Source organism: Neodiprion pinetum, chromosome 7 (genome assembly GCF_021155775.2).
Source record: "Neodiprion pinetum isolate iyNeoPine1 chromosome 7, iyNeoPine1.2, whole genome shotgun sequence".
Lineage (NCBI taxonomy): Eukaryota > Metazoa > Arthropoda > Insecta > Hymenoptera > Diprionidae > Neodiprion > Neodiprion pinetum.
The window spans coordinates 14,982,699-15,001,261 of NC_060238.1; the positions used below are offsets into that span (position 1 = coordinate 14,982,699).

The 18,563-nt window shown below is 39.2% G+C and overlaps 1 protein-coding gene across 1 annotated transcript in view; it reads right to left on the bottom strand.

Annotated features, from left to right (window-relative positions):
* The window catches only part of LOC124223693 (coiled-coil domain-containing protein 142), a 752,117-nt gene that overhangs the window by 284,559 nt on the left and 448,995 nt on the right, over positions 1-18,563 (bottom strand). Inside the window, exon 9 of the mRNA XM_069137953.1 lies at positions 9,260-9,413. Within this exon, the coding sequence (XP_068994054.1) occupies positions 9,260-9,413 (154 nt within the window). The remainder of the gene's footprint in view (positions 1-9,259; positions 9,414-18,563) is intronic.

Consider the following 18,563-nt stretch of genomic DNA (forward strand, 5'->3'; position numbering starts at 1 on the left):
TTATTTCTTCTTCCTAACAAATACATACGTTACTACCGCAAATCGTTTATTTTATAATATTATAAAATAGAATGTTAAGTACAAAACTAATAGTCATACTATACCTAATTTTAGGAGAAACAAATAGTCTCTAGAAGAGCAAATATGTTTTTCGTTCAAGTAGGTTGTTTTTTCTATCTATTAAAGTGTTAGCCATGAGACTCGTACTCATTATATCTCTCTATCTAGTAAAAAAGTTTCAAACAAATGAACAGGCAGAAAAAGATTATAATAACAATAGTAAAAAAAGACTATAATAACAATAGTATAAAAAAGATTATAATAACAATAGTACACGCATGAAGTTGACGGTGGGGTGAGATCCCGAAAACAAAACAAAAAGCATCTAGCAAACAAAACTTCCTTTGACAGCTGTCATCGGCTGTTTATGACAGTCTTTGACAAATATCTTTATAGGTATCTGTTTCTGACGCGCAAAAAATGAACATGCAAACGAAAATTATCAAGATGATTCTCGACGGGAATTGTCTTTTTCGCGCGCTGGCGTATTGTGTATACGGCACTCAAGATCGACACGCAGAGGTGAGACTGAGTATCGTATCAAATATAGTGGATAATTGGTCTACATTTGCGGGTTTTATTACAGGTAATGAGTCAAACGGTGCTGTGATTAGGTCACCTGGTGATTACAAATCACATATGAATAAAAATGGAATATACGGGGGAAAAGCAGAATTAGCTGCAGCTGCGGACATTTTTAAGATATGTTTAATCGTGTATCGCGAAGAACAAATTCATCCACACCGGATCGGATCACAAAATGAAACACAATTCTCGCTACTCTTCACCGGCGACGGAGACAGTGGACACTTTGATGTCTTGCAGAACCAAAATAAAATTCAGATAGTGAGTAATAAGTATCAAAAGTAACAAGCAAATGATAGTAGATCTAAATATATCACCAAACAGTCAAAAGGACAGCCAGGATTTACGATGACAATGGAGAAAGGAGGAGTTTCAAGCAGCAGACAAAGCGATGAAGATGGTGGATGGTCGGAAGTATTATAAAAGAAAAAGGAAAATAAAATTGTAAGTGCGAAGAACCAAATAAGCCATAGAATAATATCCACCAAATATTCGTATAACCAGGTAAGAGGACAACCAGGATCGATGTTGACCACAAGAGAAAGAGGTGTTTTGCGGAATGAACAGCAACGCAAATATAGAGAAAAAAATAATATAAAGAAGGTGATTTTGAAGAATAACCGGCAGAACGGTAGTAAAAATAATTCAACGAAGGGTGTCGAAGAATCAGAAGAATCGATTGTGATTATTGATTTGGAAAATAAATCAAGAGGACGACCAACCAATGTGATGGACATGGAAGAGCGAAAAATTAGACGACGAGAACAGCAGCGAAAATATAGTGAAGCGAACAAAAAATATCATACTGGCTTTTTAACCAACGAACAGAAAGGAGGAGTTTCAACCAGCAGACAAGGCGATGGAGACGGTGGATGGTCGGACGTATCACAAAAGAAAAAGGAAAATAAAATTGTAAGTGCATATAACCAAATAAGCCATAGAATAATAATACACAAATATTCCTATAACCAGGCAACAGGATGACCAGGATCTATGTTAATCACAAGAGAAAGAGGTGTTTTGCGGAGTGAACAGCAACACAAATATAGAGAAAAAAATAATATAAAGAAGGTGATTTTGGAAAATAACGGGCAGAGCGGTAGCAAAAATAATTCAGCAAGTCAAGGAGATAGATCGATATCAATAGAGAAGGAACACCAATTTTCAACCAACGAATGGAAGCTTAGATTGATGAAAAAAAGAAAAGTAAGTACAGAAGGAATTAAAGTGGACAGCAAGTGCAGACCTGTCATCAAATCAACGTGAAGGAATTCGCCTGTCTACTAGACAATGCGTAAGGAAATAGTGAGGCGCGTAGCGCCGAGATGGGGTTGGCGCGCGAAGCGCGCAGGGGTGAAGCCCCTAGTAATTCTAAAAAATATTCTATAAAAAGTGCAATTAAATTTCCATTTGTCAATATGTGTATGCATTCATTACCAATTGAAAAATTGAACATGCATACAACTAATACTCGTTCCGTATTCACAAAACTAATCAATTAATCGCAATCACCGCCATAGAGCTATATTATCGCCAAATACTGACAAAACTCTGGCTACAAAAAAGCGTGATATCAAGGAATGTAAGGTGGAACGTCGAGAATACGTACTGTAATAATTTCCTCTTCTCTTTCTTGTATTACGTAGCGTTATGCCAAGGTACACGTACCTTGTGACCTATTGTCTTAAGGTACAAGCCCTCGTGTCCTAAGGTACACTTGGGGACAATGGATATGAGACGACTAATTTTTTACACTAGACAATCAGTTGGCAATACAGAGAAACCTACAGCGCATAGTGGGCTGAGCGCGAAACGAACTCAATCTCAATAAACATAACATAACCCATGACCGTCGTTGACGCGTCAATCCAACAAGTCATTATTCCCTCGTCATTCCAAGGTTAGATTCGACGCTCATGGGTTATGTTATGTTTATTGAGATTAAGTTTGTTTTGCGCTCGGCAGACTATGGCGCTGTAGGTTTCTCTGTGTTGCCAAGATAATTATGTAGTGTAAAAAATTAGCCGTCTCAGATTCATTGTTCTCAAGTGTACATGCCGTGTTTGTACCTTGGGACAAATGTAACATTTGAGAACAACGTTCTTCTTCAAGAACTTCGCTTCAATATATACTATCCCACATGTTTTTTGTAGGTGAAAGAAACTTCACCAGACATTCCTACACAAAGTTGATAATTCTTTAATAACGAATATAAAAATTACAGTGATCCGAGAAAAGCGTCCCAAGATACAAAAGCTTCCCCTACTTTCCTCCCAAATATGACGATACATGACATCAGCAGCCGTACGTAAAAATCAATCAAGGACGATAGAAAATGGAGCGACTAATTTCTGAATAGTATATCCAATCAGTACCAAAAGGGCACCGAATTCGTATGTCAAAGAATTTTTTTCTAACGCCATAATGGACGATTTTTTGGTAGTGTCCTGTCAAGATGCCGTTGTACCAGGAGCTTGAAAATTCTTCTTTGCCGATAATGGGATCAAGCACCTGATTTTTGAATAGGGCACCTGTTGAGCATCTGACTAGCACTCAATTTTCGTGTAACGCAATTTTTTCTCCAGCCAATATTCGATGTTTTCAGATTATGCATTGCCAGCGTGACATTCCGTCAGCAGCTCGAAGTGAAATTTCTTTTTCATCAGTAATGCAATCGAGCACGTGATTTTTGAATAGGCCACCTAATTAGTACCTAAAGAGCACCTAATTATGATATCTGTAATGATAGATTTTATCAATATGGTTCTGCTAACATTAGAGAGGTACAGAAACGCTCACTCACGTAAAGAGAGTGAAAACCAGGTACAAGAGTACAGGGATGTAACAGAAGTCAAGAACCGACAAAGAGAGGGTGCGATGCATGCGTCACCGAATCGATCTATTTTTAGTATACGTGTAGGACATGACAGGGAGTGTAACAGGTGCAAGTAGTAAGACACTCTTCTAAGCCGTTCCCGAGAAATTATTTAAGGCCTTATATGTATACGCGAAAAATTTCAAAATTGTTCATTTTTTTAAATTTTTCATTCCATTAGCCTGAACGATTATGAGTATTTTAAACTTTACAGAATTGAAAAATTCCAAAAATTATTACAGATTTCACTCTCTAAATGCTGTAAATGTTTTTGATTCCATTAGCCTGAATGGTTATGAATATTTTAAACCTTACAGAATTGAAAAATTCCAAAAATTGTTAAAGTTACAGCATTTAGCATGTGAAAACTTTAACAATTTTTGGAATTTTTTAATTCTGTAAGGTTTAAAATATTCATAACCGTTCAGGCTAATGGCATCAAAAATAAAACAAAATGTAGATGTAGATATTGACTGCGCACATTGCTACGTAATCGTAAATTTTCGCCCCACATATAGCGCAGGATGCTATTAGATAAGGTGAGATTGCATTTATATATCTATACCGCGCGACGCGCCCGACTGCCAACTTCAAAGACGTTTTTCCATGATTCACTTTTTTGAACCTTGTGAAAGTTCTAATTCTTGAACGAAAGTTCAGATCACTTTGAAATTTTTACAACATATTATTAGCATCATCACCTATCGTGTGAATTACAGGAACAAAAATTTGAATGACACAAAAAAATATAAAAATTAACATACTGACAGAAAATTGGGTAAAAAAATTTTAAGTTTCGAATTTTTATTATCATAATTTTTTTTTTGATAATATAGTTAGATCACACTGAAGATACATTCATTATGCGATTATAAATATGTTATTGTTTTTCAAACACCCACATGGATGCCGAGATCTTTCACCATCAACGCGCGCGCAAAAAAAATACATTGCCTTATGATGTTATATCTCTGCCATTTGTTAATATTTTTTATCTCTTTTTTCACATATACTTAACCATGTGCATGACTGATCTGTAAAAAATGTGGTCAATTGTGGTGCTGTCGGGAGGTTAGTTACTGTATGACGCCAGAGAATATGGTTTACAAGTTGTTTATTGCCAGAAAAATCGGGTTACACAGTTCGGATGGCGTAGTAGAAAATGCGGAAGGCAAGGAAAATAAGCGAAACGAGTCGATAGATACATATGTGCCAAGAGCGTGGTGAAGACTGGGTAGAGATGAAGAAAAAGTGCAGGCTCGCCCCCGAGTCGAGGCCAAGGGTCGCGTCGCGCCATAAATGCCACATGTAGGGAAATTTCCGGCGCGGTCAAACCCTTAGCCCTCGGCTAGCGAGGCGAGGCCTGGACACTCGAAAGTTAGTTGTAAAGAACTATAGAAAAAGATACACATGGAGAAACGGAAATATTTTAATGGTTTTTCGCCGGCTTGCCGGTGGCGGGTGTCCGCCACATCAATATATGCGTCATTTTTTGTAACCGCGTCTAGCAAAGTACCTTCGAAAATCGGCGAAATCGTGTATATAATGCCTCAAATGAATTATCAATAATTCGATAATCAAAATGAGATATTGAAATTTTCACTATGAATTTGCATTTATTATTTTGACTACTGATTAATTGATAATTAATTGTGATATCCCGGGATAGGAGATACACCTAGTGTATAAGTATACATTTGTACGGAGATAAACACAGGTCTGATTGTAAGTGTCCGAGAGTGTGTACCGGTAATCGATGGACAGTTTCGACTGGGCCGTATACGGGATGAGTAAGGCATAATTTCCAGAAATAAATACGTTCTAAAATACCCCACGCCTTTTCCCGTGATGAACCTCACATTAATTTAATTAATTTCTCAGAAATGGCTGAGAAGCGTGCCTTATTACTTGTACCTGTTATACTCCTGGTCATGACCTACACATGTACTAAAGATGCATTGTACAATCTCCTTGTGAGCCGGACAAGAAATGTGGCAAATGAAACGCGGGACTGAGAAAAAAAAAATAGAGAGTCGTCGTCTTCGAGCAGCCGGGAGGACGTCATTTTCACTCGATCGCAAGATTAGGAATGAGGAAAGCGCGGTCACTCAGGACCTGGCGTGGGGTAGTAGCGGCAGTCGAAGGTGTCACGGCCGATGATTGGCTCGCGGTTCTTGCGGACTGTGATTAGCAGGCACTCAACTGAGGTTAATGTTGCAGAGTGGCAGCAGTGGCCGGTAACGTCGGCAGCATTCGCGGCACCCTCTGTGTTCGCCGTGTCTCGTTTGCATTGTTTCTAACTGATTCGGAGCGACAGCCGGCAAACGTTAGACAATCCGGTGTTTGTTTTTTACCCTTATGTGCGCGCCCGGGTACCCCGGGTGCCCACCTCGTCACGATTTTGCTTTTAGTTTTTTGAAAATTTTTTTTTCTTGATCTGAGCCTCCGGATGTAGGAAGTTCAACTCTTCACGAAGAGATTCCCATAGCTATATTTCGAGAAAAATAATTATTTGCAATAAAAAAATTAACTTGAAGTACGGTTAGTGCCAGAGGGCATCCAGGGTACCCGGGTACCCAGTAGTGAGAACTTTCTTATATTCATCTGTAAATCAATGTTAAAGTTAATAAATGTTCCTAACTGAGCGAATGCGTCACTGCTGAGCTCTTGTAAAATTGGAAAGGGAAGGACGCTATGTAACTACAACTTCCACAAACATTTGGAACATCTGCTGCTCGATGAAGCCAATAATTGACTGTGAAATGCTCGAGATCCCCTCCTCTGATTTCTTTTTGAGGCAACTACACGCTACTTTTAAACGTGAATATAGCTTAATCACTTTTCAATTATGTTTACTCAATGAAGTAAATCGATTTAAAATGATTCTGTTCTCATCTGAACTCAAAAAGTAATCAAAACTGGAGATGGGTACCCGGGTACCCCGCGTGCGCATCAACGTAGGAGAAGTTGGGTGCGCACATAAGGGTTTATATCTCCACTCTCTGGGATGGTCCATTCGGGATTCTGATCGGCGTCATGGGCGTTTCGACGATATACAGATGCGTTTTGCACATGGAAGGCGTCCAGCGTGAGTAGTTTAGGCTGACTGACCAATTGTTTTTAGTTGGTGGTTGCCTGCTCCTTTGAAGAATGTTTGTTACGGCCAATGCCGATCTGAACTTCTTGGGGAATGCGTCAATATTATACGACGAGGAACAGGTACTCGCAGCGGGGCGTTGAAGGAACTGCACCAAGAGTACTTTCCTTGTTCGTGCGTTTGTAGACAGCATCTCGTCCTGTTTCTGGGGCTTAACGAGATTCGGATACTGTTTCCTCTCTTGTCCATCTCCTCAGATATGACAAGTACAGGAGTAAGGGAAAGAGGAATAATTCGAAAGATATTGAAAATTATATTTATAACTAATCATGGACCATGTCAAGAGCCTGGCTGCTGACGGACGGCACGTTATCGAAACGACAGGAGTTAACGGTCCCCTATTGCGGGTTGAAATGCCGTCTTACAACCTACAAGCCTACAATTAATTTAGTGTTGTCGCAATACCACACCAATTATTTCGTAAGTTGTCACTTTCTTTGCCTAAAACTGTCATTGAAAGAAGGAATTAGTAGTGTATATACTAGAGTTCTAACTCAAAGACGGCGGCGTTCACCCCCAGCTCCCCCTTAGCTCGCCCCTCGGCCGGCGGTCCTCCCCAGTCGTTCCCCCTCGACACGTGGCGCAAACCCCCTCCCGCCACCCTAAACCCCATGGCGCTACCCCACTCCCTCCCCCCTAAATCCGCGGCGCTACCCTCCCCCCCCCCATCGTCCACCCCCCGCAATTGATCATTTTCGCGGTTTGCCGCAAAATGGATACTTTCATGGGATTTGACACACACACACACACACACACAAAATCAATAAATACAAAAATCAATGAATTAATCAATTAATACAAAATAAATGTAAATGTTTTTTATCATAACATGTTTAAGAGTTTTTGAGTCGTTTAATGATTTGTGTTTATATGTGCAAAGAAAAAGTTTGCAAGTTTTGAGAATTCTTCATTTTGATTTATTGTTTATTGTCCGTGATAGTGTTCTCGAATCATGGTTTTCGCTCTTTTTATTTGAAGTGTTTTGTGTGTCATTTCAATTTGAATTTGCTTGTTTATCCTTGTTTACAGTACCTGTTGAGGACTCGAGGGTTATATGTTTGTCGACATCGGCCAAATATGACGAGAGTTTGTCAAGACTGCTGGCCACGAGAGAAAAGGAATCGATGAACTTCAAGCTCATCATCGACCCTTCGATTTTTATTTCGTATTAATTAATCAATTCATTTATTGTCGTATCTAATAATTTTTGTGTGTTCGTTCTTGATTTTTCATATGCTCCCCGAGTGAGCTTGTTCCAGGGCGAATAAGTAACTGCTTCTCTCTATTTCTTTCTCTCTCTCTCTCTATCTAGTTATTTATTTATTTTAATTTTTATCTAACTCATTCTTTCGTTTATCTTCATCATTTTTACTACTCTTATATGACTATTATTACATTATTGTATATCAATGTTATTGTGTTTTACATTTATTTTGTATTAATTGATTAATTCATTGATTTTTGTATTTATTAATGTAATATCGAAAATAGAAACGTGCGAGTATGCACAGGCCATTAGATAGTTTTAGGTATAGCAGTAAGGTATTTTGTACGGAGTGTAGGAGAAAGTATGAGTTGAGGGATGCAAGAGTGGAGTGGGAGGTGAACGGGGACGGAGGGTCAATTGACCTGAGTTCAGAGTTCAGTTCTGACTGCGTTGCAGACAAAGACGTGTCACTCTTATGTACAACACTGTAATGAACACTTAAATTAAAGCCTGAACTTATTCACTACTAGAGTTAAGAACCTGTATCCCATCCACATCTCAGGGATAAGTATATTACATTAATTTTGTGTGTGTGTGTGCGTGCGTGCGTGCGTGCGTGTGTGTGTCAAATCCCATGAAAGTATTCATTTTGCGGCAAACCACGAAAATGATCAATTGCTGGCGGAGGACGAGGGGCGGGGGGGCTGCGCCACGGATTTAAGGGGGAGCGAGGGAGGAGCACCGGGGATTTAGGAGGAATCTAAGGGGGGGGGGGGTTAGCGCTGCGGGTTTAGGGTGGCGGGAGTGGAGTAGCGCAGGGGGTTTAGGGGTGAGGGAGGGGGGTAGCACCGCGCGTCAAGGGGGGAGGGAGGGGGGCAGCGCTTCGGGTTTAGGTCGGCGGGAAGAGGGTAGCGCTGCGGTTTGAGGAGGAACCAGCGGGGCGGACCGCGGGCCGAGGGGGGACAAGGTGGGAGCTAGGGGTAGCTGGGTGGGGGGGAGCGCCGCCATCTTTGAGTTAGAACTTTCGTAAATACACTACTGGAATCCGATGAGAGTGAAAGGCGCAAGCATGGCAGGTGACAAATTTGTTTATAACCGACGTTTCTGTTAGTCAAATATTTAGTAAGTACTCCGTTATGCCACCCTAACTGAAGATCCGACGGTTAAGTATAGTGTTTTTTTTTTTATGTGCAAATTACAGTATGGGCTACGTATCGAAGTTGTTAGGCCTCAGTATCTTTGTATTTGAAAAACGATGAGTGAAGTTAGGCATTTTCATTTCAGGTGTGTGGAGACAAGGGTCTATAACGAAAAAAATTCTTACCTGGATACAATACACACAAGTATATTATTAGAAAGAATTGTTTTTCCATACCGAGATATGTAGCAACATAGAAACTTGGTGCTGTCGGAGCAGTGTTCACATCCATTTTCCAATAACTCGGTTTAGGAAAGCACATGTGCAGATTAGCCAAGCTGACTGTTCGACATATCTTGGCCATAGTTTGAATACATCCCAAGGGGGTTCCCTGCAAAATTGACGATCAAGTGAACCCAACAGTTGTTTTTTAGCCATCGTATTAGGGATGACAGTGAATGGTTTTGTATAGTCCACAAGAAAAAAAAAAGTGTGTGTGTCAGCTCCGACGCACGACTGGAGTTTACTCCTTACAAACGATAATTATGATAAATATCGAATAGAAGAAGAGGGTAAATAAAGGCATTTTTCTAAATGATAAGAGAAACACACATATATCTGTAATTATTCGGATTATTTATATTACTTCAAAAATTTCCAAATTTTGAGTGCGTATTCGTAATAAGTGACTGCAAAAACCCCCGAGTACCAACTTTCGCTCTCGTCAAACGAGTTTTTGCACGTTTGGTCCGCCATATTGAATCCGCCATCTTGAATTTTTAAATTTTGAGTGCAGATTCGTAATCAGCGACCCCGAAAACCCTCGAGTACAAAATTCAAGTCGATAGTAAGTGAGGAAAAATATGTGCCGCTAAGGGTTAATATAAGTAATGAAAATAATATGTAAATATAAAATATATTAAATCAATTAATCAAAAATAATAAAAATACTAAATAAAAGATCTAGTTGTTCGTATTTGAAATGTATATTATTCATAAATGTAAACGATAAGCTTACCAATTAACCACATCCATGTGTTTTTCGGATTCTACTTCATTATCATCTAAATGAATTTCTTCCATATCTTCAAATATTTTGACGTGATAACGTCACGTCTTATAAATTCATACGCAGGTACACAACACACACGTATAGATATACGCACACATTCAACTCTCAGACCAGATGTAGTTAACTATACAGTGAGACTACGAAGCACCGCACAAAGAGGAGACCCCGAGTATGGGATACGCTGTGTAATGTATTCCATCTCATTCTTATGCACGTTCAATATATATGTTTGTCTCTTTCTATAACGCCTCAAGTTTTCGTGTTACACTTGATTTTACTCCTCATATAATTTCCGTACCGAGCCCTATAACTCAAATCGTTTCTTAAGGAGTAAACTCCAAAAATGTAAATAAAGAAAAAAATAAATGAATACATCAAAATATACAACTTAAAAATAGTTTACATAGGAAGCAATTCACCTAGTGAATGCGACTTGATTTAACAGAAAAGAAATTACATTCACCTGGTACGCGAAAATTTATTTTGTATGATAAAACTTGATGTGGACATGACGATGATAACAGATTTACAAAATAAAATGTAATAATCGGTGCTACATCACAGTGATATAGCGCAATACGGAGCTCCCAAGCTCGCATCGTAGATCAGTTTTATTGGCAAAGAAGGACGGACGTTGAAATCAGATGACGGTTAGAGACGTTGAGTCAACAACGGTCGGACGAGAAGAAAGAATTACCGGCTAGTAACAGACATATATGTATATGACCTGGGAACATAGAAGCGAAACTAGGCAGTTTTGATGATAGAGCAGAGATGTGCACAATAGGTAACTCAGGAACTAAGAATGATGTATTACAGACGTAAAGATATTACTGAGATATTTAATATCATGACGTAAATTAACTGCACGAGAATGTGCAACAAAGCGGACAATATCAATAAGTTAGCTAAGCTTTTAAATTTCAAACGGCATTACCCTGTTAATTCGGCGTCTAGCGTAGTGTCTGAGATATTCTAAGAGAAATACTGGTAATGAGGTAGATAGTGGTCAAGATTTATTGCTACAGAATTTTTGACGCTGAGACGACACTAGATTATTATAATGATATTTATCTTTTATTTTGTTATCACGGTTACATATTTACATTATTTACAAACAAACTCGTTGAGATGACTGAATGTTGCTAATTACGACAAAACTTAATGAAGTAATTGAGAACGTGGCTTCCACGTGTTCGTTAACACGTTGAACTGAGTTGAGACGACAATGAGAGGTTCTAGCAAACTATTAAACAAAATAATACTTGCAGAAAACTCAGAATAATGTTGAGCTTCTATATTTAAGTGAAAACTATGAGATTTGCTTGAGATGGTACTACAAAATTGAGATTACTATTTGGGAATACACGTAGTAATTTGATAATAAGAGAATGGCGCCCACGCTGTTCGAAAGCTTTTCCGGAAAAAGTATTGAGAACACTTTGTGCTGTTTGTTGGAGATGACTAGATTTCGCATGACTAGAATCTTCTACCAATTAGAAAATTCCGAACGATGAGACGACGAGAAATTTCACCAAAAAAAAGTTACACGAGTTGTGGCGTGATATTTGACCAATAAAAAAATTCGTGAGGTGCACGTAATTAAATTGGTAATTTCCCCATTGGTGAGCTTTTCGCGGGCAATCTGAAATTGAGACGTCGGATGGCGCGTCAGTTGCCTCTCTCGAGAGGTGTTGCCGCCATACGTGCGTGACGCGGTTTTCGAACACGTAGACAACAAATGGCTTGTGATCTTAAGCAACGTCCCTAATCCGGACAATGTGGCGGATGTTCTTAAATTGGGACCAAAATATGGTACCCCTTTCAAACCTAAAAAGATTCGAATTGTTGACCTCGTATTCGATTTTGAGTCCAACATCTTTCTCAGTTCACAGGATCTCAGAAACCAGGCTAGGCTAGAATTTACTACTACATTGAAGAAGTTGAAAAACATCTCAACTCGTTCTATGAGTCACGATGGCGCCTTACAGTGCAAAATCGAAGAAATTTCATCTTTCCGCAAAGATAACTATGAGTTAATGTTTTTAAGGTCGGACAAGGGTAATACAACTGTCGTCATTACCAATCAAATGCATTTGGAAAAAATGCTTCTCCAGCTTTCCAACATTGACACTTACAACATTCTCAGATTCGACCTCAATTGTATCTTGTAACTAAATGTCAAAAAATTAACGACAAACTGGGTTGGAGCCGAACATATTTTCTTACAACTTAAACGTTACATCGCCAAATCTGATTGTGTACCGCTACGAGCCTATAGGTTGCCCAAACTCCATAAACTTGATGTACCGTTAAGAATTATTGTCTCCTTCACGAACAGTCCTACGTTCAACCTGACTAGAACTCTTAGTAAATGAATTGAGAACAACATCGTCCCTTTCGCATCACGCGTTAAAGACAGCTTCACTCTAGTTGAAGGCATTAGTAAATTCATCCTCCTGCTCAATTACATTCTTATCTCTCTCGATGTGGTCTCCTTGTTCACCAACGTACCTCAAGCTCTCGCAATCAACGCTGTCTACGGTAGGTGGTCTCAACTAGCTAAAAATGTCTCTGTTCCACTCACAAGGAAACGTTTTCAGGTGTCCCCCTCCGATCTCGATGAAACTCTGGTATGTTATAGAGGGTCAAAATCGATGACACACGTATTTTTCTTATCGGCCCAAACTCATATCAAAGAGGTGTGTTTCGGCAAGGTATCGAATAGTTAAATGTGTGTCTCGCGACACTCAAAATCGTCCTCGTACATGTACGCATACTCGCGTGCAATGTTTACTTGCCGTCTCTGCGTCAAATCTCGCCGCTTGCCCGTGTCGCGACTCAAAACCCATCAGCTGTATCTCATGTACTGTCTACTATCTCGAAATCATGTATGTGTATAATCTATGTCTTCTCTCGCTCTGTAAAATCTTCACTCTCTGTAACGTTCTCTTGCGATACGGTTTGTATCGCCTCATCAAAACCAACAAAAATCTAGTTTATCGGCATTCATTATCTCTCTCCATCTCAACAACACTTTCGTTTCATTCACACTCGTTCTCATCACTAATTTGCGGATCCCACGTCGATGATCCATATCTTTTCGCCATTTCTTTAAACAGGGTGAAACACCCCTCCAAAGTTGACCACCTCCCAAAATGATTTTTCTGTTTTGCATACAAGGAGGGGATTTTGATAACTGATAATGATAGTGTTACAAAGGGTAAAATCACCCGTTTTGTCCCCTCTTTAATCATCTAGTAGTCATCATAGATAAAAGACGTTTATAAACCTCTTATGTCTTTCAAAAGAATAAGGTTGCTGCGTCAACCAACATCATTGTAAAAACAGTCTTGTTTCAGACTTTAAACGAGAAACACATATTTCGCAATTGGAGCTTTTTCACAACATTTTATTCACGCTTTTGATTTTGACTTGATAATTAAACTCGCGGATCCATATTTATTTTCGTAACGTCAAAGAACTTTACAATTGTAATAAATACCTCGTCAAAAGTGATGAAAAACAGACTCCAAATATTCTCAAGAACTCCTTATTTCAGGGGTAAACTTGTACATACAAAGTTCATTTTTTACATTAAAAACAAGATGTTCATCAGAGCTCAATGAATCCAACAGCACTGTGAAGAGCATGCAAGAATACAGAATACTTGCTTTCGATTTTTTCACAAAAACTGAACTCTTATCGACTTTTTTCCCAATATTGCGGATTGTGTCTAGTATTTAGCCATGAATTATTGAATAACATTGTTTGAGGCTCGCATTCATTCTGGCATCGCTCTCTTATCATTTTACTGTTTTGTCATTCTTTTTCAAGAAACGTAAATATTTTTCATTTCAAGCAAACTATCAACTACTCGAAAATTCGATGTGTGTCATATGTAAACAAGTCATATCTCTACTTGAATTAATTCTATGGCACAGATATTTTTTTTAACGATTACGCGTATCTTTCGTATATTTTCAAAATGAAAAGTCGTGAGACCGTTCAGTGCTTGTTAATACGTTAATAACAGAACTTCGAGCAGTTATTTAATTTCTTCTCACGTTCACAATGAAAGTAAATCTAATAAACGTTATTAAACTTTTGTGGGCAGCATTTGAAGTAATGAATATACCCGAGTCCCCGTTAACAAATGATGAACGTGAAATAGTATCGAACTTCGAAAACATTTTATTACAAAGCATGACAGAATATAATAGTGTGGAAACGATTGAGGAAAATTCTCTTGACTTTGAAGACCCTACAAAAATCTTGAAACGTTCACGTTCAGTGGAAGAGGCAGATTTTCAGGTGCCTTCCGAAGGACCTGAAGATAGCTGTTCCGAAGATGACGAACCTTCAAGTTTCGATTATAAAAGAAGAGCTGTTGAATATTGGAGAAGTGCAAAGACGAAAAAAAATCGCTCAATTGATACGGTTCGTCATAGATATAAAAAAGTCAAATCAGTACGACAATTGCGTCGTTGGGCACACCAAATCAACCAGGGAGGGACATACATGGAAAAATTGGCTCGCATATCAGAGTATACATTGCAGAATATGAAAAATGCCATTGACGCAGGCTTGATTGTTCATGATACGGATCTGCAAAGATGGGCTTTACAGGCCCAAGGAGTTATCAGTCATAAGGATTTTTGATTCAAAGCATCGCCAACGTGGTTACTTCACTTTAAGAAGATCTATCGCATTACTAGCAGAAAAATCAATAAATTCGTCACGCGAAAATCAGTGGGAAATAGTGAATATTTACACAAGAGTGCTGAAGAATTTTTGAAAAGAGTTGAACCTTATATTTCCGAATATGGATTACAAAATATGTGTAATTCTGATCAGAGTGGTTCCCAAATAGAGATTCATTCTGGACGAACGTTAACGGAAGAAGGAACTAAACAAGTGTCGTGCATAGTACAATCAGTAACTTCAACAACGCACAATTATACTATACAGCCTACAATTTTAGCGGACGGAAAATTATTATCTCCTTTATTTATTGTTTTGAAAGAACCATCCGGAACGTTCGGACCTATAGTTGAACAACATTCATTCAGACCGCCAAATGTTTTCATCACAGCTTCCAAATCAGGAAAAATTACTTCAGGTATAATAATTCTTGTTTCGCGCTGCATATATTCCAATAGTATTAATCACAATGATTCATTACAGAGCATTTCAAGATGTGGTTAGAAGAAGTGTTTATCCCAAAAATGGGACCGAAGAGTCTACTTCTAATTTATTCTTGGAGTGGGCATTGTTCTAGAGTTGTGCAAGAGACAACACCCCCAGACAAAAAGTTGACGACTTTATTGATACCGAAAGGAACCACTGGAAAAATTCAACCTCTCGATGTTTTGGGCTTCCGTATATGGAAAAATTATATTCGTCATTTTTCAGACACCCTGGTTCTTCTTGATTATGATTTAAATTTACATTTAAGGAATAATATAATAAAATTACAGTCTTCGGTTCACAACCAACTGTCATCTCCGCGATATCATAATTTGTTTCGTTATGCGTGGCATAAAAGCGGGTTCATTGCAAAGAAACATGATGAATTTGATAACCCCGTCGATTTTGCATTTGGACAGACATCTCATCCGAATTGTGAAGTCGAAGGTTGCACGAATGTCGCAGTAATCAGATGTTCTTGGTGTAAAAAATCACTTTGCCTACAGCATTTTTTTGATGAATATCATTATTGTACCGACTATCATCCATAAAGCGATTTATAGATAAACTTGGAACTTGTTTTTGTTTAAAGGGTGTGGCCACGGTAGAGAAAGTAGAATCATGTGCATATTCAACAATTTTGTATTATATAAAAACGTCATTTATTTACAAAACTATTTACAGGTGTATTTAGTGTATGAATCGGAGTAATAAAAAAAAAATTTCTTCATTTATTTTTTCAATGCAAAATGGCTAATAATCACTACTTGTTTTTTGTTTATCTTTTTCCCAGCCCTTACCCCTCAAATATCTGTGCCATAGAATTAATTCAAGTAGAGATATGACTTGTTCACATATGACACACATCGAATTTTCGAGTAGTTGATAGTCTGCTCGAAATGAAAAATATTTACGTTTCTTGAAAAAGAATGACAAAACAGTAAAATGATAAGAGAGCGATGCCAGAATGAATGCGAGCCTCAAACAATGTTATTCAATGAAGCATGGCTAAATACTAGATATGATCTGCAATATTGGGAAAAAAGTCGATAAGAATTTAGTTTTTGGGAAAAAATCGAAAGCACGTATTCTGTTTTCTTGCATGCTTTTCACAGTGCTGTTGGATTCATTGAGCTCTGATGAACATCTTGTTTCTAATGTAAAAACTGAACTTTGTATGTACAAGTTAACCCCTAAAATAAAGAGTTCTTGAGAATATTCGAAGTGTGTTTTTTATCACTTTTGACAAGGTATTTATTACTATCATTATTAGTCATCAAAATCCCCTCCTTGTATGCAAAACAGAAAAATCATTTTGGGAGGTGGTCAACTTTGGAGGGGTGTTTTACCCCTTCAAAATGAGTTTGGGCCGATAAAAAAAAATACGTATGTCATCGATTTTGACCCTCTATAACATACCAGAGTTTTATCAAAATCGGAGGGGGACACCCGAAAACGTTTCCTTGTCAGTGAACTAATCAATGCGTTACACATTTGTTTCAAGACTAAATGTCCCCAGTTCAATCCCGGGTTTCGGCACCAACATAGTGGTCTTTTGAACCGGATAGTAAGCAAGCCTAGAGTCGTGTGTGGTTATTATGCTGAAAGAGGTCGACGATGGCGTGCACACGTGTCAGTTGAAATTGTGTTGAACATTGAGCCGCTGAGCAACTTGACGTGTGATTTCTAATGATTTGTACGAATGATAGAAAGACAAGGAGACGAGAGCTTGACAGCACAGACCAAGAAAGAGGTGGGTAGGATGTCGAGAGGAGGAGAGGACGGCACTGAGCAGCAACTCGACAGAGCGGCAGGAGGCACGACCCAGGGTTCACGTACAATACGAGGAGAAACTACCGCCGGTTCAGTCACACAGGAACCGATAGTACAAGAGCATCAAAGTCAGCGAAATGCGTCCTCGCATCGGAGCGAAGGGAGCGTTAGTTCCCGAAAGCGCAGGCTGGAACTACGTTCGGAAGAAGAGCGGGAAAAAATAAAAAAGGCTAGATTGCTGGAGCAAGAGAATATCGACCTCGAGCTTGTTAATAAGCGTCTGGGGGCCGAAATGGCTAAAATGTTAAGTTCAGACGAGGAGCGACAAGATGTGGTGGCCGGCCAGATTGTTGACAGAAGTCAAAGTGTACGCGATTGGGTGGAAGATCCGGCACATCACCCAGAGCCTCCATACAACATATCCCAGCTCCGTAAGGCTAGTGTACCCCAAGAACAACCCAAAGTGCCGCCGACGCGGGATCTGCTGACCTTACAACCAGGAGGCACAGCGATAGATGCATCCGACACGACCTCGACTCAACATATGGAAATCACACAAGCAGGTGCGACAATGAGGATGGTCAGTAGAATGACCTGAACCAAAGAACTGCAATATTCAACGGAGATTGCCTCGATTGGTTGCGTTTCAAACGTACATACGCAATATCCACCGACATTGGTGGTTATACAGAACGAAAAAATATATCACGATTGTACAACTGTCTCCGTAGCAAAGCCAAAGAAGCAGATGCGTCTCTGATGATGAGTAGCAATAACTGCCAACGAGTGATGCAGATACTCGAATTACCATCCGGTAACCCAGATACCATATTGGGAAAGATAGTCAAGGATCTGAAAACACTACCTAGAGTAGGCCCACGAGGAGTGGATTTCATAACTTTAGCTACTGAAGTAAAAAATGGTGTCGCGGCAATGGAAGCGGCCAAACATAGCGGATATCTACACAGCCTGAAACTGGTAACGAACATCATCGGAAAAATGCCGGAAGAAGAACCAAGAATGATGAGCATCGCTAAGTTCTAGTTCACTGAAGCAGAGAAGGCGTGCAATGCAGGGAGCAGTGATTTCTTTACCCACGTAAGGTTAGAAAAGTCATCTGGGCAATCTAGCGATGAAAATCAAAATAATCATAATAGTTATTTCAAGCCCAGGCAAGAAAGACGGTCAACGGTATTTGTGGCAAGTAGCGGCCAGGAAGACGATTCATCACAGAAGAAAAGGGGTTATTACGGAGCTCAAGGAAGGCGACATTCATCGTGTATGTACTGTAATGAAGTCGGACATGAAATCAGAGCTTGTCCGAGTTTCGGGAAAGAGCTCGTCGAAAAACATTGGGACTGGGCGAAAACAAATACTATTTGTTTCCGCTGTTTCAAGAGTGGCCACAGGAGAGACATGTGCCGGAAAGACAAATGTCAGATACCAAATTGTAGACGATCTCATCATACCCTATTACAGCCGATGACACGTCAGGGGAAGAATTCG